Raw genomic sequence first — 22,726 nt, 5'->3', positions numbered from 1 at the left:
TCCCAGAGATTCCCTCTGCACATCCCAGAGATTCCCTCTACAGATCCCAGAGATTCCCTCTGCACATCCCAGAGATTCCCTCTACAGATCCCAGAGATTCCCTCTACAGATCCCAGAGATTCCCTCTACAGATCCCAGAGATCCCCTCTGCACATCCCAGAGATTCCCTCTGCACATCCCAGAGATCCCCTCCACACATCCCAGAGATCCCCTCTGCACATCCCAGAGATTCCCTCTGCAGATCCCAGAGATTCCCTCTGCACATCCCAGAGATTCCTTCTACACACCCCAGAGATTCCCTCCACACATCCCATCTGCATCCCAGAGATTCCCTTCATTTGCATCCCAGAGATTCCCTCCACACATCCCACCTGCATCCCAGAGATTTCCTCCACCTGTATCCCAAAGATTCCTTTCATCCAGATCCCAGAGATTCCCTTAACTTTCATCCCAAAGATTCCCATCACCTGTGCCCCAGATTTCCATCACCTGTACCCCAGATTTCCATCACCTGTACCCCAAAGATTTCCACCACCTGTACCCCAAAGATTCCTATCACCTTCATCCCAGAGATTTCCTTCATCTGAATCCCAAAAATTCCTGTCCCCTGTACCCCAAAGATTCCCTTCCCCTGCATCCCCAACATTCCCTTCCCCTGCATCCCAAAGATTTCCTCCACCTTCATCCCAGAGATTTCCTTCATCTGAATCCCAAAAATTCCTGTCCCCTGCATCCCAAACATTCCCTTCCCCTGCATCCCAAACATTCCCTTCCCCTGCATCCCAAAGATTTCCTCCACCTCCATCCCAAAGATTCCCTTCCCCTGCATCCCAAAGATTCCTTCATCTGTACCTTTTAAGATTCCCATCACCTCCATCCCAAAGATTCCCTCCACCTCCATCCCACAGGGATTCTCTCTCCCACCCCACATCCCCACCAGGAAAATCCCAGTCCCTGTGTCCCCAATCTCGGGAATTCTCAGCAGGGATGGACTCCCCACCCTTTTTTGGGGGTTTAGACCCCCCAAACCTCACCTGGGGGGTTCAAACCAGCCCGGAGTCACCTTCACCCCAAAGCTGCTCTGCCCTGGAGAGCCCCAGCTGAGCACATGGGACCCCAGAAAAATCCCAAAATTAAAAATAACCCCACTGAAAAATTGCTTTTAACTGGCTCCCCTTCCCAGGAGTGCCAGCAAACACCAAAATTAAAAATAATCTCAGTGCCAGAGCAGATTTACTGCGTTCCCCTTTTTGGGGAAATTCCCAAAATTAAAAATAATCCCATTGAAAAAGCAGTTTTAACATGCTCCCCTTCCCAGGGACCCTAGAAAACTCCAAAATTAAAAATAATCCTGCTGCAACATTGCTTTTAACGTGCTCCCCTTTTTAGGGACCCCAGAAACCGCCAAAATTAAAAATAACCCCACTGAACAATTGGTCTTAAAATGCCTCCCTGCCCAGAGATGCCAGAAAGCCCAGAAAATTAAAAATAATCCTGCTGAAAATTTGGTTTCAACGTGCTCCCCTTCCCAGGAGTGCCAGCAAACCCCAAAATTCAAAATAACCCCAGTGCCAGAGCAACTTTAACATGCTCCCCTTTTTCAGGGACCCCAGAAAACCCCAAAATCAAAAATACCTCAAAAAGCAGTTTTCACATGCTCCCCTGCCCAGGGACCCCCGAAAACCCTGAAATTTAAAAACAATCCCATTAAAAAAAAGCATTTTTTAAAATGCTCCCCTTCCCAGGAGTGCCAGCAAACCCCAAAATTCAAAATAACCCCAGTGCCAGAGCAACTTTAACATGCTCCCCTTCCCAGGGACCCCAGAAAACCCCAAAATAAAAAATAACTCCACTGAAAAAGCAGTTTTCACATGCTCCCCTTCCCAGAGACCCCAGAAAACCCTGAAATTTTAAAAAAAAGCATTTTTAAAATGCTCCCCTTCCCAAGAGTGCCAGCAAACCCCAAAATTCAAAATAACCCCAGCACCAGAGCAGCTTTAACATGCTCCCCTTCCCAGGGACCCCAGAAAACACCAAAATCAAAAATACCTCAAAAAGCAGTTTTCACATGCTCCCCTGACCAGAGACCCCAGAAAACCCTGAAATTTAAAAACAATCCCACTAAAAAAAGCAGTTTTTAAAATGCTCCCCTTCCCAGGAGTGCCAGCAAACCCCAAAATTCAAAATAACCCCAGTGCCAGAGCAACTTTAACATGCTCCCCTTTTTCAGGGACCCCAGAAAACCCCAAAATCAAAAATACCTCAAAAAGCAGTTTTCACATGCTCCCCTTCCCAGAGACCCCTGAAACCCTGAAATTTAAAAACAATCCCATTAAAAAAAGCAGTTTTAAAATGCTCCCCTTCCAAAGAGTGCCAGCAAACCCCAAAATTCAAAATAACCCCAGCACCAGAGCAGCTTTAACATGCTCCCCTTCCCAGGGACCCCAGAAAACCCCAAAATAAAAAATAACTCCACTGAAAAAGCAGTTTTCACATGCTCCCCTGCCCAGAGACCCTAGAAAACCCTGAAATTTTAAAAAAAAGCATTTTTAAAATGCTCCCCTTCCCAAGAGTGCCAGCAAACCCCAAAATTCAAAATAACCCCAGCACCAGAGCAGCTTTAACATGCTCCCCTTCCCAGAAACCCCAGAAAACCCTGAAATTTAAAAACAATCCCACTAAAAAAAAGGAGTTTTTAAAATGCTCCCCTTCCCAAGAGTGCCAGCAAACCCCAAAACTCAAAATAACCCCGGTGCCAGAGCAGCTTTGCCGTGCTCCCTTCCCAGGGACACAAACCCTTCCCCTGCAGCCCATAAATGAAATTTAAACCCCTCGAGCACATAACAACTTTACGAGCTGCTCCACGTCCCCCACCCCAGGCTGGCAGGGCACAGATCCCCCCCCTCTGGAGGAATAATAATGGACATTTCGGCAGGGAGACAAAAAGTCCAGAAATTCTCCCCTCAGGACATCTCCCAGCCTGGGATAAACTTCGCTGCTGCGAGACAGATTTAGGGAGAGGGGAGGGTTTGGGTGGAGGTAAAAAAAGCAACGGGGGAGCTGAGATTTTTCCAAGGGAGGAAAAAGGGATTAAAAAAAAATGGGATTTAAAAAAAAAATGGGATTTAAAAAAATGGGATTTAAAAAAAATGGGATGTAAAAAAATTGGGATTTAAAAAAAATTGGGATTAAAAAAAATGGGATTTTAAAAAAATGGGATTTTAAAAAAAATTGGGATTAAAAAAAAAAAAGGGATTTAAAAAAAGGAAAAATTGGGATTTTCGCTGATGGTTCTTGGTGGCATGGGAGGGACACGAATCAGTGTGGAGGGAGAGGATGATGAGGGTGAAAATGTGTCAGGGAAAAGTGTCCTGAGCCTGGCCGCGCTTGTTAAAGGCCGGCTGCTATTTTTAACAGCACAAAAGCATCCGAAAATCGCCTGGTTTCGAAAAGAAAAGAGAAAAAAAAAGAGAGACAGAGGAAAAAAAAAGAGAAAAAAGTACTGTATCAGTGTCACCGGAATGGATTCTTGAAATGAAATTGAACCGAGAGAGGAAATTGCAGGAATTACAAACAGGAGTTATCGGCTCCATAGGGGAGGGAGGGACCTTATCGGGGAAAAAAATCCCACGAACCGAGCTAATTTTCCTTTTTTCACTCCCCAAATCCATCACTCCTGCGTTTCTTGGGGAGTTTTCCGAGCCCGAGGTGCTCCACGAGCCTCCAGCACATTTTCCCTGGGCAGCATCATTCCTTCCTCCCTGGCAGCGACCCCCTGGAAATGGCTCATCAGAGGTGGAAACCGCCGAAAATTTCTCTTTATTGGCCTTTTTGGCCTCAAAACCTCCCCTTCAGGAGCACGCAGCTCCCGCCTTTCCCTTCCCCGCTCAACTTCGCCGGGTTGGACGCGCTGAGATTTTTCCGCTCTCGAGGGGTGAAAAAAAACCCAAATTTCCCCCAATTCTGCAGCCGCAGCTCCTGCAGGACCATCCCCGCTCTGGGGTCACCCCCGAGCCCCCCAGCCAGGCCGGGGATGTCGCAGTGACGGTGGCGAGGTTTGTGTCCCCTCAAAGCGACAGAGACCAGCGCTGTCCCCGCTGCCAGAGCCTCTGTCGCGACAGTGTCGCGGTGTTGGTGCCTCTCGCCACCCGCGGGTGACACCGGCCGGGTTTTCCCGTGTCCCCAGGCCAGGTGTCGCCTGGGATGCGCCCAAAGTGTCGCTTGTCCCGTGGGACAGCGATGAAGGGCGGGACAAGAGGTGGCGACAACGGGGACCCCAACCCGCGACAACGGGGACCCCAACCCGCTCCGAGCGGGCACCGCCGCGTCCCCCCCGGCCCCAGGACACGCGCGGCCCTGTCCGTCCGTCCGTCTGTCCCTGCGCACCGTGGGGACACCGGCTCGGTGCCCCCTGTCCCCAAATCACCCGGCGGGGACCGCGCTCTGTGCCCGCAGACCCCGGGATTAACCCCTCCCCTGCCGTCCTGCCGGGTTTAACCCCACTCCTGCCGGGTTTAACCCCTCTCCTGTCGGGTTTAACCCCTCTCCTGCCGGGTTTAACCCCTCTCCTGCCGGGCTCCCCGGGGCTGCGGAGGGGGGGGGGGCTCGCAGCGGAGTTCGCAGCCCCGAACTTTGCGGGGCTGAGCGGGGCCGGACCCTGCGCCCCTTTCCCCCTTTCCCCTTCTCCTCCTCAAGCCCAGGGGCTCTGGGGAGGTTCTCCCGCTCGGTTCCCTCAGCCGCCATCCCCGAGGGTGCTCGGCACCCTGGGGCTGTACCCCGGTCTGTGCCGGTGCCCCCCGAGGCTCTATCGGTGCCCCCGGGGGCTGCCTCGGTGCCTCCCGGGGCTGTGCCGGTTCCTCCTGGATTGTGCCGGTTCCCCCCCAGTTCTATCGGTGCCTCTTGAGTTGTGCCGGTGCCTCTCGGGCTGTGCCAGTGCCCCCCAAGCTATGCCTGTTCCCCCCCAGCTCTATCGGTGCCTCTCGGGCTCTGCCGGTGCCCCTCGGCCGCACTCACAGCTCCGCTGCGCTGAGCCCCGGTGCCGCCGCCTCCGCCGGTGCTGCCGGTGCCGGTCTTGCCCCGGTGCCGGTGCCGGTCTTGCCCCGGTGCCGGTGCCGGTTCTGCCGCCGCGGGCTCCGCCACCGCCTCAGGTCCGCTCCATGTCCCCAGCGCCTCCGCTGGGAGCTGCCCCGGCGCCGGGCGGAGAGAGGGAGCGAGGAGGAGGAGGAGGAGGAGGAGGAGGAGGAGGAGGAGGAGGGACCCCGCTCCAGCCAGCCAGCAGCCGCCTCCGGGGCGGCCCCGTGCCCGTCCCCTCCCCTCGAGACCCCCCTGCCCACGTGTGACAGCGCCGGGGCTCCCACGCAGTGCCCGGAGCTCCGCGCAGAGCCCCTGACCCCCTCCCAAGGCTGGGGCGGCACTCGGAGGGGTTTGGGGGGACCCTCCCGCACCCCGGGTTGGGCAGGGACCCAGCGGAGCCCCCACGCTCGCTCCCAGCCGTGCCTGGAGTTTGGGGAGCCCAGCCCGCATTCCCGGGGGTGAGGGTCCCCAAAATCACAACGCGCCACTGGCACACCCCAAAATCCGCCCTCCGATTTGGGGATCACCCCGAGTTTTGTTCCTTTCATCCCCCACCTCCCCTTTTTTTTTTTCCCTGGAAATTCCTGACCATCCGATTCCATTCCAGCATCCCAGAAATTCCCGAGGAGAATTCCGGAGGCGCTCCCTGAGCGTACCGGGGAGGGCAAAGGCGGGAACAGAACCGGAAACCTCACCTGGGCAGGCCAGGTGGGGCACGGAGGGGGCACCCGCGCTCCTGGCAGCCCTGGCACCGCTTTCCCCTGGATGCCAGCCCGGCCCCATTGTGAGGCTCTGCCCGAGTGGAACGGTCCCATTGTGGGAGCACTTTGGGAATTCTTCCCGCTCCCCTGCCTGCCAGCTTGGCTGCTGGCCAGCGTGGAAACTTCCTGATGCCCCAAATCAATCATCCCCCGGCCCTACAAACACCTCAGAGGTGAGGCCCTCTGAGCTCACCTCCCTCGGGGCCTCTTGGAGCTCCCAAACTCCCAGGTTTGGGATTTTCAAAGGCTTTTGCTGATTACAACCCCCTAAAACATCTCCAGGCTCCTCCAGATCCCAAAAGGGTTTCCCCTTTTCCAATCCCAAAAGGATTTCTCCTTTTCCAATCCCAAGAGGGTTTCCCCTTTTCCAATCCCTAACGGGTTTTCCCTTTTCCAATCCCAAAAGGGTTTCCCTTTTCCAATCCCCAAAGGGTTTCCCCTTTTCCAATCCCAAAAGGGTTTCCCTTTTCCAATCCCTAAAGAATTCCACCTTTTCCAATCCATAAAGGATTTCCCCTCTTCCAATCCCTAAAGGACTTCCCCTTTTCCAATCCCTAAAGGATTCCCTCTTTTCCAATCCCTAAAAGGTTTCCCCTTTTCCAATCCCAAAAGAATTTCCCCTTCTCCAATCCCAAAAGGGGATTTGATTTATTTCATAATTAAATCATAACTTCAGGGAACCCCATGGAATCATTCTTTTAAAAGGATTAAGTGCTGCTAAACCCTTTTTTCTGGTTTTTTTTTTGCACCCACCCCTTTTGTGTGCCACGGCAAGGCTGGCACGGAGCAAGGGGAACAACTGGCAGCCCCCCAGCTGGACAGATGGACAGACAGACACCATTCCCACATGTTTGGGGATGGAAAACCAGGAGCTCAGCTGGACCCATGAGGTTTTTCCTACTTGGGGAACCCCCAGGATCTCCCCACACCCCAAACCCAGCGCCCCACACACCTCACGCCCCCAGCAGCTCCGGGAATTCCATCACCCACCTTCCCCCGGGAATCAAATCCCTTCCAGGAGCAGCTGGAGAGGGACAGGGGCAGCCTCGGGCCACTGTTGACAAGGAGCCTTTTTTTTTTTTTTTTTTTTTCCTGCCGTGAAACCTTTAAAATGTTGTGTCAACACGGAAGGGCTGTTTATGTTTCACCAGCCGGGAAAGTTCCCATTGACTCCTGGCTCTTTCCTCCCCCACACCGTTATTTTCTGTTATTTTCTTCCCTGGGAATTTTTTTTTTTTTTTTTTACACAAGGGCAGGAGAGAAGAGGAAGAGATGGAGCTGCTGCTGGGATTTGGGGTTTGCTGAGCTGAGCTGGAGGTTCTGGAGGGGTTTGGGCACCCACACCCCATTCCCAGCCCTCTCCCTGTCCCCATCCCAAAGAGCAGAGCAGTGACCTGGGATCATTTCCCATCCTCACCCTGAGGATTTCACAGGAAACAGGGGAAATGGGCTGCACCCACAGCCCCCAAACCCTAAAGGGGCTCGGTGGAACATTCCTATTAAACCCCGTGGGACATTCCTGTTGGGAATGGGACATTCCCATTAAATCCTATGGGACATTCCCATTAAACCCCATGGGACATTCCTATTAAACCCTGTGGGACATTCCCATTAAACTCCATAGGACATTCCTATTAAACCCCGTGGGACATTCCCATATTCCCATTAAACCCTGTAGGACATTCCCATTAAACACCATGGGACATTCCCATTAAAACCCAGTGGGACATTCCCATATTCCCATTAAACGCCGTGGGACATTCCCATTAAAACCCAGTGGGACATTCCCATATTCCCATTAAACCCTGTGGGACATTCCCATTAAACCCCATGGGACATTCCCATATTCCCATTAAATCCCATGGGACATTCCCATTAAACCCCATGGGACATTCCCATTAAACTCCATGGGACATTCCCATTAAACCCTGTGGGATATTCCCTTTAAATCCCATGAGACATTCCCATTAAAACCCAGTGGGACATTCCCATATTCCCATTAAATCCCATGGGACATTCCCATTAAACCCCATGGGACATTCCCATATTCCCATTAAACCCCATGGGACACTCCCATATTCCCAATCCTACCCGGAGAGGATGGGACAGGTCTCCCCCAGCCCCTCCGAGCCCCCTCCCTCACTGGGGACACAGCTGGTCCCAGGGCCACCCCTGGCACGGGCAGTCCCGAGTGTCCCCAAAGCCACCACCCCCTCAGTGTCACCCCCCGACCCTGACAGGACCCCGAGAGGCCCCGGGAGGGGGGGGTCTATGGGGGACCCCGCGACCCCTGAGGTCCCCAAAGCCACTCCAGGGGACACAGGAGCGGTCCCCAGACTGGACGGGGACACAATTCCCTGCGGGGCCGGGGACCCGCGCGGAGCGGGAGCTTTATTGGGGTGGCCATGGCAGCAGCCGGCCCGGCCCACTCAGATTTTCACCTTCCGTTCCTTCCTCGCCTGCCCCGGTGGCCCCGGGGTCGGTGGCCGTCCCATCAATGCCACCAGCACTGCTGGCCCTGCCCCTGGCACCCCTCGTGGATCTGCTGGGCACTCCCGGGACCTGCTGGGCATCCTCAGGACCTGCTGGGCATTGCCAGAACCTGCTGGGCATCCCCAGGACCTGCTGGGCATCCCCAGGACCTGCTGGGCATCCTCAGGACCTGCTGGGCATCCCCAGGACCAACTGGGCATTGCCAGGACCTTCTGGGCATCCCCAGGACCTGCTGGGCATTGCCAGGACCTGCTGGGCATCCCCAGGACCTGCTGGGCATTGCCAGGACCTGCTGGGCATCCCCAGGACCTGCTGGGCATCCCCAGGACTTGCTGAGCATTGCCAGAACCTGTTGGGCACCCTCAGGACCTGCTGGGCATCCTCAACACCCACTGGGCATTGCCAGGACCTGCTGGGCACCCTCAGGACCTGCTGGGCATCCTCATCACCCACTAGGCATTGCCAGGACCTGCTGGACACCTTCAGGACTTTCTGGACACTCTCAGGACCTCCTGGCCATCCTCAGGACTTGCTGGACACCCCAGAACTTGCTGGCCATCCCCAAGGCATGAGGTGCCAGGCGGGGGACAAGGGCACAGCCACTGTCCCTGTCCCTGCCCTGGTCCCACCCGGGACTGGCTCCCATGGCTGCCGCAGCGTTCCCGGAGCCTGTCCCGGCAGAGGAAGCCGGGACAATGGCTGGGGGGGCCGGAGAGCCGCAGGGCAGCGCTGCCGGAGCAGGGGGCACGCAGGGCAAAGGCTCGGCCGGGGATCGCCTTCCTTTTCCCAGCCCCGAGCCCTGCCCGAGCCCCCGGGGTGGCGGGGCTGGGTCAGGGAAGGGCTCCGGACCCGCAACCGGCCCGGGGCAAAGCCGGGACAGGACAACAAAGCCGGGACATAAACCTGGGACAGCAAACCCGGGACAGGACAACAAAGCCGGGACATAAACCTGGGACAGCAAACCCGGCCTGTGGAAATCCCGGGCTGATGCAGTGAAGGCGCTGCCGCTGCCCACGAGCTCACTGCCACCCCCCCCTCAGTGCCAGCAGCTGGCCTGGTGGCACTGGCCACCTTCCAGCACCCCAAATCCATCCTTCAGCAGCCCAAATCCACCTTCCAGCACCCCAAATCCATCCTTCAGTATCCCAAATCCACCTTCCAGCGCCCCAAATCCATCCTTCAGCAGCCCAAATCCACTTTCCAGCGCCCCAAATCCATCCTTCAGTATCCCAAATCCACTTTCCAGCGCCCCAAATCCATCCTTCAGTATCCCAAATCCACTTTCCAGCGCCCCAAATCCATCCTTCAGCAGCCCAAATCCACCTCTGATCACCCCAATCCCACTTTCCAGCAGCCCAAATCCACCTTCCAGCGCCCCAAATCCATCCTTCAGTATCCCAAATCCACCTTCCAGCACCCCAAATCCATCCTTCAGTATCCCAAATCCGCCTTCCAGCACCCCAATCCCACTTTCCAGTACCCCAATCCCACCCTCTAGCACTCCAAATCCATCTTCCAGAGCCCCATTTCCACTTTCCAGCACCCCAAACACGGCCGGACTCCAGGCTCACCCCCCCAGTGCCCACCCTGGAGGTCCCCACCGTGTGTCCCCCCCGTGTGACACCGCTTGTGCCAACCCTCCTGGGGACACCCAGCTGCAATCAGGGATCCCCTGATTGAGGGGGACTCAATTCCCGACCCGCTTTTCACCCGGGCTGTTCGGATTGTCCCTGTCCCTGTCCCTGTCCCCGGCACAAGGGGCCAGCCCAGCCACACACCGCGACAGTGCCACCACGGGGGGGGTGACACAGCCAGCCTGGCACTGTCCCCACCGCGTCCCAGCCGTGCCCAGACCGGAGGGGGTGACGCTGAGCGGGGAGGGACACAGGGACAGCGGGAGGGACAGAGGGGACGGCCGGACCACACAGCGGGCCCGGGGGGCAGCGGGGCCGAGCTGAGCCCCGACCTCCCCCGGGGCCCGAGCCCGGCGCTGCCGCTTCAAAGGCGACACCGAGGCTGTCCCAGGGCTGTCACCCTCCGCCAGCCCGGCTCCGGCGGGGACCCGGTGCCACCCAGCCCCACAGAGGGGCTTTTCTTGTCCCCCCGCCTTTGTTTTCTATTTAGTGCTTTTGTTCCCCCCTCTTTGGGGCTTTGTTCCAGCTCGTCCTTTGTTCCGACGCCTTTGGTTTCTCTTCCCTTTGATGCTTTGTCACTCCCTTCATCTTGGTGCTTTTCTTTCCCCGGTTTTTTTTTAGGTTTTTTGGTTTGTGCTTTTTTTGTTGTTGGTCCATTTTTTTCTTTTCTTTTTTTTTTTTTTTTTAAGCTGGCTCTTTGGTTTTGGGGGGATTTTATTGGGGTTTTTTTGTTGTTGTTGTTGTTTTTTCTCTCCTGGCCGCTCCGCTCTTGGCATTTTTCTCTTTTCTGCTGCCTCGTCCACTCTCGGGTCACATGGACGCGGCCCGGATTGTCTCCAAATCCCCATTTGTCTTGTTTTGGTGCCTGCATTTCCCTGCCTTTATGTCCTTTTTCTTAAGAGACTCTCAACGATTTCTTCTCCCGGCCGCGGGGAGAGCGGAGGGAGGGGGGGGGGGGGGGTCGGGGCTTAATTAATTAGCGAGTGTAATCTTGAGCTGCGGGATGTGCGGAGCGTCATTAGGGCTGTCATTAGGGTGTTAGGGGTTAGCGAGGATTTAAATACCAGCTAATTGCAGCCAAGAGCTCCCGACTCCGCCAAAAAGAAAAAAATTCCAGCGGGGAAGAGCCGGCCTTGGGTTTTTGGGGAGAATTGGGAGAAATTCCCGACAGGGAGGATGAGAAACAGGAGGGGGTAAAAGGGTGAAAAATCGTCACTTGAGGGGTGTTCAGTGTCACTTCGGGCACTCCTTGGCACGGCAGAGCCAGCCCAGGATGCCAGGGCAGAATGGGGAGGGTTAAATGCCCTGCGGGTGGCGATTTTTCCCCGTTCCCATCACCCAGGGAACCCTTTGGAAACGGGAATTCGGATGGACGAGCCCGGGCGGCACACGGGGCCGCTGCTGCCGCGGAGGGGACAAGGACTTGAATGTCACAGCCGTGACACGAGCGGCTCGGGGCACGTGCGGAGCCCCGCCGCAAGATCAGATACCGGGATTCGGGAGCCGTTTTCACCCCACGAGCGGCTCCGCTTTGATTTGAGCGCCCCAAACCAAGCTCGGGCGCGGTGGCACCGCTGAGGTGTCGCATCACCCCCAAAGCGAGCTCGGGGTCCTTTTTCAGAGCCCCAAATCCCCCCCGTGCCGCAGGTTTCGAGCGGCTGGCGCTGCTCCCCAGCTGCCGAGGGGAGGAAACAGCCAAAATAGCAACAGGATGTGCCCCCAGATAAGGTGATCGATATCAGAAAGCGCCGCTTTTTCAAGGCAGAGCCGAGCCCAGCTGCTCGAACAGGAGATCGGCCCCCGATAGGGGCGGCTCCGGCTTCTCGGCACCCCAATTTCTCCTGCCCCCGCCGGTTTTCGGTAACGCGGTGACGTCCGCGGGGTTTTGGAGGGGTTGGTGTGAGAGGAGGGGGCGGAATTCGGATGGGGAGAAGGGCGGGAGGATCCCGGGAGCTGCAGGGAGAGTTGGCAGATTTGTGGGATGTCCTAAAGGTGAGATTGGGGTGGATCTGGCTGCTGCCAACACACCCCAAAAAGTGCTGAGGGTGTAACCGTGATTCCTGGGGTGAGCCGGGCACTGGGGGACAGCTGGGAAGGTTCCAGAAGAAGATTTTTTGCGATGCCACCTCCATGATCCCACAAATGAGCACAGGCACAGCCGGAGCTCTCCATGGGTGAGGAGTTCCAGGGAATGGGCACAGAGCAGCCCCAAACAGCCCCTGCCGACCCCAATCCCACATGGAAAACTGGGAACTGTGGCTCCAGGAGTGCCAAAACCTGAGCAGGACATCCCCAGGGACATCCCCGGGGACATCCCCAGGGGCATCCTCACCCCTCCCCAGCCCTGCCCTGCACATTGTCCCCTCCAAACTGCGCCACCGCCCCGTGTCACCGGGCCCGGGTGACTCCTCCACGGCCAAGGGGTGCCAGGGAGCCGTGCCAGCCGTGCCAGCCGCTCCCGGCCCCGCCAGCACCTTCAGAGGTTAAAAACCAACACAAGGAGCCGCAAAACCCATCCTGCAGGTCTGCCCGGTCCCGCGGCTCTTCAAATGCAAACTCGGAGCCCATAAAACCCGATTGTCCATCCTAAAACTCCAGATTGTCCATCCCAAAACCCCGGATTGTCCATCCTAAAACCCCAGATTGTCCATCCTAAAACCCTGAATTGTCCATCCTAAAACTCCAGATTGTGCATCCTAAAAACCCAGACTGTCCATCTCAAAACCCTGGATTGTTTATCCTAAAACTCCATCCCAAAACCCCGGACTGTCCATCCTAAAACCCAGGATTGTCCATCCTGAAACTCCAGATTGCCCATCCCAAAACCCAGGATTGTGCATCCTAAAACTCCAGATTGTCCATCCCAAAACTCCAACTGTCCATCCCAAAACTCCAGATTGTTCCTCCTAAAACCCCGAATTGTGCATCCTAAAACCCCAGGTTGTCCATCCCAAAACTCCAGATTGTCCCTCCCAAAACCCCGAATTGTGCATCCCAAAACCCCCGCGGCTCCCGCTGTGCCGTGGCCCGGCCTGGTGTCACCTCCTGCTGCCACCCCCTCCCCTGGCATTGCCACCGGATCACCCTGAGCTCGCTCTGCCGCGTCCTCCAAAGGGCTGAACCTGTTTTTATGGCAGAGCTGGCACCGGGAAGGCTAAAAAAAAAAAACCAAAAAAGCCTCCCCTGATCTCTGTATCTGCAGCCATGCAAGGAATATTGTTCAGCGCAGCACAAAAGCATCCCTGAAAATAGAAGCGCCAGGGCCAGGCCTGCCAGTGGCTGTGTGAGATAACGTCTACTTGCAAACAGTGTGTCTTTGTGCCGCTGTCACTGTCCCCATTGTTCAGGAGCCTATTGCCTCGGGGATATTGTTCCCTCCTTTTGTCTCAGCCCGGCTCCTTTTTGTTTGACTTTACTTTACCATTTCATTCCTCTCCTTTGTGCCGCCGTTCTTGCTTTTGTCTCCCTCTCTCTCTCTCTCTCTCTCTCTGCCTTTTCTCTCGCTGATTTGTATTTAGCGATTGTTCCCGGCTCGCTGCGAGCACAAAGTGCTCCGGGCTCTTTTCTCACTCCATTCATTCCCTATTCAGGTGCGTTTGTTTGCCCGTAGGTACCGGCAGGAGCGGATTTGGGGGGGGATTTGGGGTTTTAGGGGGTCCTGGAAGCCGGCAAAGGGAGCTGGAGGCTGCTGGTGGCCTTTGGGGACAGTCAGGTCCCCGTGTGCCCCATCCCCGCACCAAAAAAGCACCGGGAAAAGGACAAATGAGCCCCCAGGTGGAGCGGCCGAGGATGCTGGCAGGGACACGGGGGTGGCACCGGAGAGGTGACCGGGCCCGGTGCCAGCTGGGCCGATCCCAGAGCGGATCCGAGCCCAGCCGAGCAGTCCCGACCCTGGAACTGGCGGTCCCGGCTCCCCCCAGCCCCGCATCTGCAGCACGCCCGGATTTTAGGAGCCCCTGGAGGCACAAGGAGAACATTCCGCGGCCTCTCCCCTCCTCTGCACCGCGGCTGTGCCCTCCCGGAGCGACCCTCGGGGTGGCACCACCCACCCCCGCTGCCACCCCCCGGTGTCCCCAGCTGGGATTCACCCTCGGGACCACAGGGGCAGCGGCTGGATCCCCTGGAGGTGGCCTGGGGACATCTGGGGAGCGGCTCAGCGGCTCCCGGGGTGCCCCAGACCCCGCAGGATGGGGGGCACCCCCTGCCCCCCGGGCCCTGCCGCCTCCTGCCCGGACCTGCCCGCTGCAGGGAGGGCTCGTTCCCAGCGCCACGAGGAGGAGGAGGAGGAGGAGGAGGAGGAGGGTTCGGATTCCCCAGGAATCCTTCAGGGCGAGCTGACAAGTGGCCACCCCCGGAGACAACAAAGCCCCGCTGTTCTCCGGGCACGGCCCGCGTGACCCGACGGGACTTTTCCATCCCCTCCCCGCCACCGAAACCCCGGAGGATCCAAGAGAAACCTTCCTCCTCCTCCTCCTTTACACACCCCACGCGAAGCGGGAGAGGCCCCGCGGGGACCCCCCCAGACTCACCCCGGGAACGAGGGACGGAGCGGGACGAGGGGACAGCGAGCGGCGAGCGCGGTGGCTCCGCGGGGCCAGCGGGAGCCCCCGGGCCCGGGCGGTCCCGGGGCCGCGGGGGGGGCGTGCCTGGGAATGGAGGGAGCGGACTGAGGGCCATTGTCTCATTGTTCGGGCTTCAAAGGACAATGGGCCATTGTTGTCCCCGGGGATGCCATTGTTTGCTTCCCCTGCAGATCCCGGCCGCGCACGGAGCTTTCCCGAGGGCCGGCTCCGTGTGTGGGACGCTCCAGAACAACGAGGCAGGAATGTTTCTTTCCTTCCCCACGCCCTGGTTTTGTTGGGTTTTTTTTTTTTTTTTTTTTTTGCACGGTTGTGCCATCCTGAAAAAAGGCACGGCCAGAGGGGATGGGACCACCCAGAGACCCCCCTGGACCCCGCAGGGATGGGCTGAGAGCGGGGGGTTCATCCTCCATCCCTGCACATTCCAAGGGTGAGGGCAAAAAATCCAGCCGGGGTGAAGCCTCCAGGAGCATCCATCCCGATTTTCCATCCCGCGGATCCCCCAAATCTGCCCCAGCACGGCGGCACTTGGCTCCTGCAGCGCCCAGGAAAAGCGCTCGGGAAGGGACGGCCCGGCCCGGAGCGCTCCTGGAGCGGATTCCCGGGGCTGATCCCTCGGGGAAATTCAACGGAGGGGCCGAGGAAAAGCTCGGGGAGGGGGAAGGAGCAGGGAAAGAGGGGGGAAGGAGCAGAATTCCAGGAGCAGAGAAAGGTGCAGAATTCCAGGAGCAGGGAAACGCACAGGGGAAAGAGCAGAATTCCAGGAGCAGGGAAGGAGCAGGGGAGCGAGCAGAATTCCAGGAATAGGAAAGGAGAGGGGGAAGAGCGGAATTCCAGGAGCAGAATTCCAGGAGCAGAATTCCAGCCCCTCCGCAGCCCGAGGCGGGCCGGGGGATGGATGGAGCAGGAAAGGGACTCGCTGTGCTCAGGGACACCCTCGCTGCTGCCAACAGCCGGGAAAGGCGGGAGGAACTCCGGGAGCCCGGGACGAACCCCGGGATGAACCCCGAGAGGGCTCCGGGATGAACCCCGGGATGAGCTCCAGGATAAACCCCGGAATGAACCCTGGGATGAACCCCGGAATGAACCCTGAGAGAGCTCCGGGATGAGCTCTGGGATGAACCCCGGGAGAGCTCTGGGATGAACCCCAGGAGAGCTCCGGGATGAGCTCTGGGATGAACCCCAGGAGAGCTCCGGGATGAGCTCTGGGATGAACCCCGGGAGAGCTCCGGGATAGCCCCGGGAGAGCCCCAGGAGCGCTCACGGCTGGCACTGGGGGAGAAGGGGGCACTGCCCCTGCAGGAATCGGCCTGGCCGCGGTTCCTCCCCTCCCCAGGGCTGCGACCACCCTCGGGATGAAGCCTTGGAGCGATCCCAGCCCGGCTGGAAGAGCCCCCGAGCCCCCCGAGCGCAGCCCCGGGGCTGAGGAGCGCCCCAAGCTCGGGCTCAGCCCCTCCAGAGCTTGGTCCCCATTGTCCGCCTGTCCCTGCGGGTCACCCGGCCCCTCTGGGGGGTTCCTGGGTCTCCGTCCCCTCCAGCCGCCAGCCCGGGAGGTGACAGTGGCTGGGGACACGGGGAGGTGACAATGGCTGGGCACAGGCAGAGGTGGGCACAAACCCGGAGAGGTGGCAGTGGCTGGGGACACGAGGAGGTGACACAAATGGGGAGGTGACAGTGGCTGGGGACACCGGGAGGTGGCAATGGCTGGGCACAGGGGAAGGTGGCAGTGGCTGGGGACAGGCAGAGGTGACACAAACCCAGGGAGGTGGCAGTGACTGGGGACACAGAGAGGTGACACAAACCGGTGCCAGGTCCTTTCCCAGTCCCCACAAGTGATTTGCACACCTGTGGGGTGACACACCCACCCTCAGTGCCCCCCAGTTTCCTCTCCCATCTCTGCTCTGCCCTTATCTCACCCCCCTTATCTCATCAGCCCTGCTGATAAGGGCTCGTGGCTGATGGGGCCCCCAAACGGAATTTTGGGGCCAGCTGTCCCCAAACCCCTCTGTGGGGCCCCGCTGCCGTCACTGCCCCCAAATCGGGGCTCCCCTCCCTCCTGCAGGGCCCCCCAACATCTGCAGGGCCCTGAGCGGCTCTGGGGGGGTGACAAAAAAGGGTCGAGAAAAGAGGAGCCCCCCAGGAATCCCGGCCCTGTTCCTCCTCCTCCTCCTCCTGATCCCGGGAATTCCGGCCGGGATTGGGGTCGGGGAGAGCCGGGACTGGGATTGGGGAGATCGGGTATTGGGGTCGGGGAGAGGCGGGATTGGGAATTCCTACTGGGATTGGGATCGGGGAATTCCGGCCGGGATTGGGATCGGGGAATTTCGGCCGGGACTGGGGTCGGGCAGAGCCGGGATTGGGGTCGGGAATTCCGGCCGGGATTGGGGTCGGGCAGAGCCGGGACTGGGATCGGGAATTTCGGCCGGGATTGGGGTCGGGCAGAGCCGGGATTGGGATCGGGAATTTCGGCCGGGATTGGGGTCGGGCAGAGCCGAGCCCGCAGCTCCCCCTTCTGTCCAGAGCCTTCTCAAAGTTTTTCCCCGTTCTGACAGGAATTTGGGACGCTCCAGGCAGAATTCCCACAGAATTCCCGAGGCTCGGGAAAAGGAATTCCAGCTGGGAATGAAAAATCCCCCGGGTGAGGCAAAGCCGAGGTTTGAGGGAGGAATGGGAAGGGATTTCTTGGCAAAAAGGGATTTGATTTTGGGAAAAAGAGATCAGTTTTGGTGAGGGGGGGAAAGGATTCTTTTTGGGATAAACAAGTTACTTATTGGGGAAAAGGAATTGGTTTGGGAAAAGGATTTTTTTGGGATAAAGAGATTGGTTTGGGGGAAAAAAAGACGATTATTTTTAGGATTAAGGGATTTTTTTGTGGGGAAGAAGGGACTGGTTTATCCCTTTAGGAAAAAGGGATTTGGTTTGGGAAGAAGGGATCGGTTTTGGGATAAAGGGATTTTTAGGGGAAAGGGATTTTTCTGGGAAATTAAGGATTATTTTTGGGAAGAAGGGATGGGTTTGGGGAAGATGGAATTGATTTGAGGAAGAAGGGATGATTTTCAGGAAGATGGGATTGATTTGGGGAAGAAGGGATGATTTTCAGGAAGATGGAATTGATTTGGGGAAGAAGGGATGGGTTTTAGGAAGATGGGATTGATTTGGGGAAGAAGGGATGATTTTCAGGAAGATGGGATTGATTTGGGGAAGAAGGGATGGGTTTTAGGAAGATGGGATTGATTTGGGGAAGAAGGGATGGGTTTTAGGAAGATGGGATTGATTTGGGGAAGAAGGGATTGTTTTTGGGATAAAGGGCTTGGTCTGGGAAAACCTGAACCCCCAGATCCAACCCCACAGGGAAAAACCCTTGGAAAACATTTCCCCCACCCCGAGACTGAAACCCCATTCCCAGACTTTGTTACAAAAACCCCGTTTTATTGCCCAAAGAAAAGCCCAAACTACAAAACACGACTCCCAGACGAGCTGAGGGGTTTCCCCCATGGCTCATCCCGTTTTTGCAGCATTCCCAATCCCATTCCCAGCTGGAGCAGCCTGCCCCTAACTGGAGACGCTCTGCAGGAGGGTGATGTTGTCCCCCTTCAGCATGATCCGACCTGGAACCCAACGGGAGCGGGAATGGGCGCGAGTTTTGGGGTGGGAGCGCCCCAAAACCCACCCAGCCCCACAGATGGAGCCTGGAACCACAGCTGGAGCCCAATCCCACAGCTGGAGCTCGGCCCCAAAACCTGGAACCCAATCCCACAGCTGGAGCTCGGCCCCAAAACCTGGAGCCCAACCCCAAAACCTGGATCTCAATCACAAAACCTGGATCTCAATCCCAAAACCTGAATTCCAAACCCACAGCTGGAGCCCAATCCCACAGCTGGAGCTCGGCCCCAAAACCTGGATTTCAGCCCCAAAACCTGGAGCCCAATCCTGCATCTGGAGCCCAATCCCACAGCTGGAGCTCGGCCCCAAAACCTGGAGCCCAATCCCACAGCTCGAGCTCGGCCCCAAAACCTGGATTTCAGCCCCAAAACCTGGAGCCCAATCCTGCAGCTGGATTCCAACCCCACAGCTGGATTCCAACCCCAAAATTTGGATTCCAACCCCAAAGCCTGGATCCCAATCTCACAGCTGGAGCCCAATCCCAAAACCTGGATCCCAGCCCCACAGCTGGAGGCCAATCCCAAAACCTGGATCTCAATCCCACAGCTGGATTCCAATCCCAAAACCTGGATCCTGGCCCCAAAACCTGGATGCTGGCCTCAAACCTGGATCCCAATCCTACAGCTGGAGCCCAATCCCAAAACCTGGAGCCCAATCCCACAGCTGGATCCTGGCCCCAAAACTGGAGCCCAACCCCAAAACCTGGATCTCAATCCCAAAACCTGAATTCCAAACCCACAGCCAGAGCCCAATCCCAAAGCCTGGATCCTGGCCCCAAAACCTGGATCCTGACCCCAAAACCTGGATCCCAATCCCACAGCTGGAACCCAACCCCAAAACCTGGATCCCAATCCCAAAGCCTGGATTCCAGCAGGATTTAAGGCCCCACTTCCAGGTTCCAGGCTCCCACATTGGGATTTTAGGGTCCAACACCTGAATTCCAGGATCCCACACCTGATATTTAGGACCCCAGCCCCGGATTTCAGGTCCCACCCCCCAATTCCAGGCTTCCCCTCCCCCCTGCCCTACCCAGCTGCTTCCTGGATTTGGTTTTGGAGTGAATTTCCTCAGCATCGTCCAGCACCAGGTTCATGTACTCATCAAAGCCCTGCAGGAGCAGCACCAACCTCAGTGAAAATCCAAAAAAAAACCCTAAAAACCCCAAATCCCCCCAAAAAACTCCACCCCCTCCAAAAAACCCAAAACCCAAAAAAAACCCCAAAAAACCCACCCAAACCCCCAAAAATTGAAAAAAAAAACAAAACAAAAAAACTCCCACCAAAACCCTCAAAAAATTAAAAAAGCCCAAAACCCAAAAAAATTAAAAAACCCCAAAGAACAAAAAAAACCCAAAACAAAAAAAAACCCAAAAAAAGACTCAAAAAAACCCTCCACCCCCCCCTAAAAAACCAAATACAAAACAAAACAAAAAAGCTTCAAAAAACTCCAAAAAACCCCAAACCCCTCCCCAAAAAAGTCCTAAAAAAATACAAAAAACCCCAACCCTCCCCCCCAGAAAGAAACCCCAAAAGCCCCGAACCCTGCAATTGCCAGGAGAAGCACAAGGCAGAAATGGGTTTAGGGGAGGGGAGAAGGCAGAGGGGTGACCCCAGAGCAGGGGGGGTGACAAGGGGACAGTGGCACTCACGATGATGCAGCCCTCGATCCTCATGTTCACCTGCTCGTAGAGCCACACCTGGATCCTGGATCTCTGCAAGGCACCAAAAACACCTCTGGGGGGGCCCTGGGGGGTTCAGGGTCCATCCTCACCCCCAAATCAGGGGGGGTTCCCTGGGAATGTCCTGTGGGATGGCAGTGGGAGGAGCAGCAGGGACTGCTCTGGTGTTTGGATGGATTAAATGGGGTTTAAATGGGGTTTTGGGAAAGAATTGCTCTCTGGGAGGGGCTGGGATGGAATTCCCTGAGGAGCTGTGGCTGCTCCAGCTCTGGGAGTGTCCCAGGCCGGGTTGGACAGTGGATAAAATGGATAAAATTTATAAAATGGATAAAAAAGATAAAACGGCACCCTTGGATGGTGGAAGGTGTCCCTGCCATGGCAGGGCTGGGAATGGGATGATCCTTAGGATCTTCCAACCCAAACCATTCCAGAATTCCATAAAAAATCCCAGTTTAGGACTCCTGACTCATTCCCAGCCTGCCAATTCTCACAGAATCTGAGGCTGCCCCATCCCTGGGTGTCCCAGGCCGGCCTGGAGCAGCCTGGCCCAAGGGAAGGTGCTGCCCATGGCAGGACTGGCAATGGGATGATCCTTAGGATCTTCCAATCCAAACCATTCCAAAACTCCATAAAAAATCCCAATTTCAGGACTCCAGACTCATTCCCAGCCTGCAAATTCCCACAGAATACCCATCCCTGGCATGTCCCAGGCCGGGCAGGAGCAGCCTGGCCCAGGGGACGGTGTCGCTGCCATGGCAGGGCTGACACCGGGTGGCATTTGGGGTCCCTCTCCGCGGTGATTCACTCACGTTCTGCAGGTAGCGGAAGATCAGGTTCTGGAGCCGAGCGTTAAGGGCACAGCACAGCCGGGAGCCCCGGGCACGGCCGGGACGGGACCCGAAGCCCTGAGGGGACCCCGCGAGTGGGGCCTTGACCCCGCCATGGAACCCGCCCGCCCCGCTCCCTTCCCGCCCGCCAGCCCCGCGCTCCCCGCAGCCTCCCCGCGCTCCCCCGGTGCCCTCAGCGCTGGCGGCAGGATACGATGGGCTGCACCATCACCTTCTGCACCTTCTGGCCCTGCCCGCGGTACGCCATGGCTGCGCGGGGCCGAGGGGCACTGTGGGAGAGCGGCGGTGCGAGGGGATGGAGGAGCGCGGGGCACTGTGGGATGGCGGCGGAACAGGATGGGGAAATACGGAGCACTGTGGGATGGTGGAGGAACGGGAGCGGCACGGTGCGGGGCGCTGTGGGATGGTGGCGGTGTGAGGGGATAGCGGCGGTGTGAGCGGATGGAGGAACGCGGGGCACTGTGGGATAGCGGCGGAACAGGACGGGGACACGGGGCACTGTGGGATAGAGGCGGTGTGAGGGGAATGGAGGAACGCAGGGCACTGTGGGATAGCGGCGGAACAGGATGGGGAAACACGGGGAACTCTGGGATAGTGGCGGTGTGAGGGGATGGCACCGCGGGGCACTGTGGGATAGTGGCGGTGTGAGGGGATGGAGGAGCGCGGGGCGCTGTGGGACGGTGGCGGTGTGAAGGGATAGAGGCGGTGTGAGGGGATGGAGGAACGCGGGGCACTGTGGGATGGCGGCGGAACAAGATGGGAAACACGGGGCACTGTGGGATAGTGGCGGTGTGAGGGGAATGGCGGAGCACGGGGCACTGTGGGATAGAGGCGGTGTGAGGGGATGGCACCGCGCGGGGCACTGTGGGATAGTGGCGGAACAGGATGGGGACACGGGGCACTGTGGGATAGTGGCGGTGTGAGGGCGGCCTTTTTTTCTTACTTTTTTATCATTAGTTTTAGAAATTTTTTTTTCTCTTAGTAGGTTTTTTCTTGCTAGTATTACGGGGTTTTATGCCATTCTTTTATTTGGGTGTAATAACCATAATTCATTAAAAAAAATTTCCCTAAAAATATTCCCCTAGCTCAGAGCTATGTCCTAAAACACTCAACTTTAAAATAAAGTGATTTTTGTGCTCTTACAGCACCGGAGCTTTCCTGTTCATTTGTCCCTCAAGAAGAAAGCAAAAAAATCCCTGAAACATCTCCCATGGCCCCGTTCCCTCTCCTCCTGTCCCTGTTCCCTGGGAGAAGATCCCAAACCCCCCCGGCTGTCCCCTCCTGGCAGGGAGTTGTGCAGAGCCAGAAATTCCCCCTGAGCCTCCTTTGCTCCAGGCTGAGCCCCTGCCCAGCTCCCTCAGGACTCTCCAAACCCTTCCCAGCTCCCTCAGGACTCTCCAAACCCTTCCCCAGCTCCCTCAGCTCCTCCAAACCTTTCCCCTCTCCCTCAAGATTCTCTCCAAACCCTTCCCTGGTTTCCTCAGGTTTCTCCATTCCCTTCCCAGCTCCCTCAGACCCTTCCCAGCTCCCTCAGGACTCTCCAAACCCTTGCCCAGCTCCCTCAGCTCCGCCAAACCTTTCCCATCTCCCTCAAGATTTCTCCAAACCCTTCCCAGCTCCCTTGGGATTCTCCAAACTCTTCCTTGGTGCCCCTCAGCTCCTCCAAACCTTCCCCAGCTGCCCCAGGACTCTCCAAAGCGTTCCCTGGTTCCCTCAAACCTCTCCCATCTCCGTCAAGATTCTCTCCAAACCCTTCCCTGGTTCCCTCAGGACTCCCCAAACCCTTTCCAGATCTCTCCAAACCCTTCCTTGGTTCCCTCAGCTCCTCAAAACCCTTCCCATCGCCCTCAGGATTTTTCCAAACCCTTCCCTGTTCCCTCAGGACTCCCCAAAGCTTTCCCTGGCTCCCTCAACTCCTTCAAATTTTTCCCAGCTCCCTCAAGATTCTCTCCAAACCCTTCCCAGCTCCCTCAGGATTTTCCAGCCCCTCATTAAT

At 57.2% G+C, this 22,726-nt stretch overlaps 2 protein-coding genes across 17 annotated transcripts in view; both read right to left on the bottom strand.

Annotated features, from left to right (window-relative positions):
• SOX13 (SRY-box transcription factor 13) overlaps positions 1-14,618 on the bottom strand; it is a 37,321-nt gene extending 22,703 nt beyond the window's left edge. For 12 of the 16 annotated variants that reach the window (XR_013185164.1, XR_013185165.1, XR_013185166.1 and 9 more), the window contains exon 1: positions 5,014-5,202. The gene's annotated coding sequence lies outside the window, so the exon portion shown is untranslated. Of the gene's footprint in view, positions 1-5,013; positions 5,204-14,490 lie in introns of those variants that run through there. The other 4 variants (XM_077190518.1, XM_077190521.1, XM_077190520.1 and 1 more) reach the window with 3 other exon arrangements.
• Positions 14,619-17,949: 3,331 nt separating this feature from the next.
• Positions 17,950-21,237, bottom strand: SNRPE (small nuclear ribonucleoprotein polypeptide E). The gene is made up of 5 exons (XM_054648760.2): positions 20,924-21,237; positions 20,692-20,718; positions 19,853-19,915; positions 19,234-19,312; positions 17,950-18,149 (listed from the first exon to the last, which is right to left on the bottom strand). Exons 1-5 carry the CDS (start codon positions 20,975-20,977, stop codon positions 18,094-18,096), a joined length of 279 nt encoding a protein of 92 aa, XP_054504735.1. The 5' UTR covers positions 20,978-21,237; the 3' UTR covers positions 17,950-18,093.
• Positions 21,238-22,726: the final 1,489 nt, after the last annotated feature.

This window comes from Agelaius phoeniceus, chromosome 25 (genome assembly GCF_051311805.1).
Source record: "Agelaius phoeniceus isolate bAgePho1 chromosome 25, bAgePho1.hap1, whole genome shotgun sequence".
Classification (NCBI taxonomy): domain Eukaryota; kingdom Metazoa; phylum Chordata; class Aves; order Passeriformes; family Icteridae; genus Agelaius; species Agelaius phoeniceus.
Note: the sequence above shows the minus strand (reverse complement) of the source record. Positions and strands in the feature narration are given on the sequence as shown.

Excerpts from the sequence above, each read along its gene's own strand:
- SNRPE (XM_054648760.2), bottom strand. The coding sequence starts at position 20,977 with ATGGCGTACCGCGGGCAGGGCCAGAAGGTGCAGAAGGTGATGGTGCAG. Across the intron at positions 19,313-19,852 it reads GGATCGAGGGCTGCATCATC|GGCTTTGATGAGTACATGAA; the intron begins GTGAGTGCCACT and ends CTGCTCCTGCAG. Across the intron at positions 18,150-19,233 it reads CAAATCCAGGAAGCAGCTGG|GTCGGATCATGCTGAAGGGG; the intron begins GTAGGGCAGGGG and ends GTTGGGTTCCAG.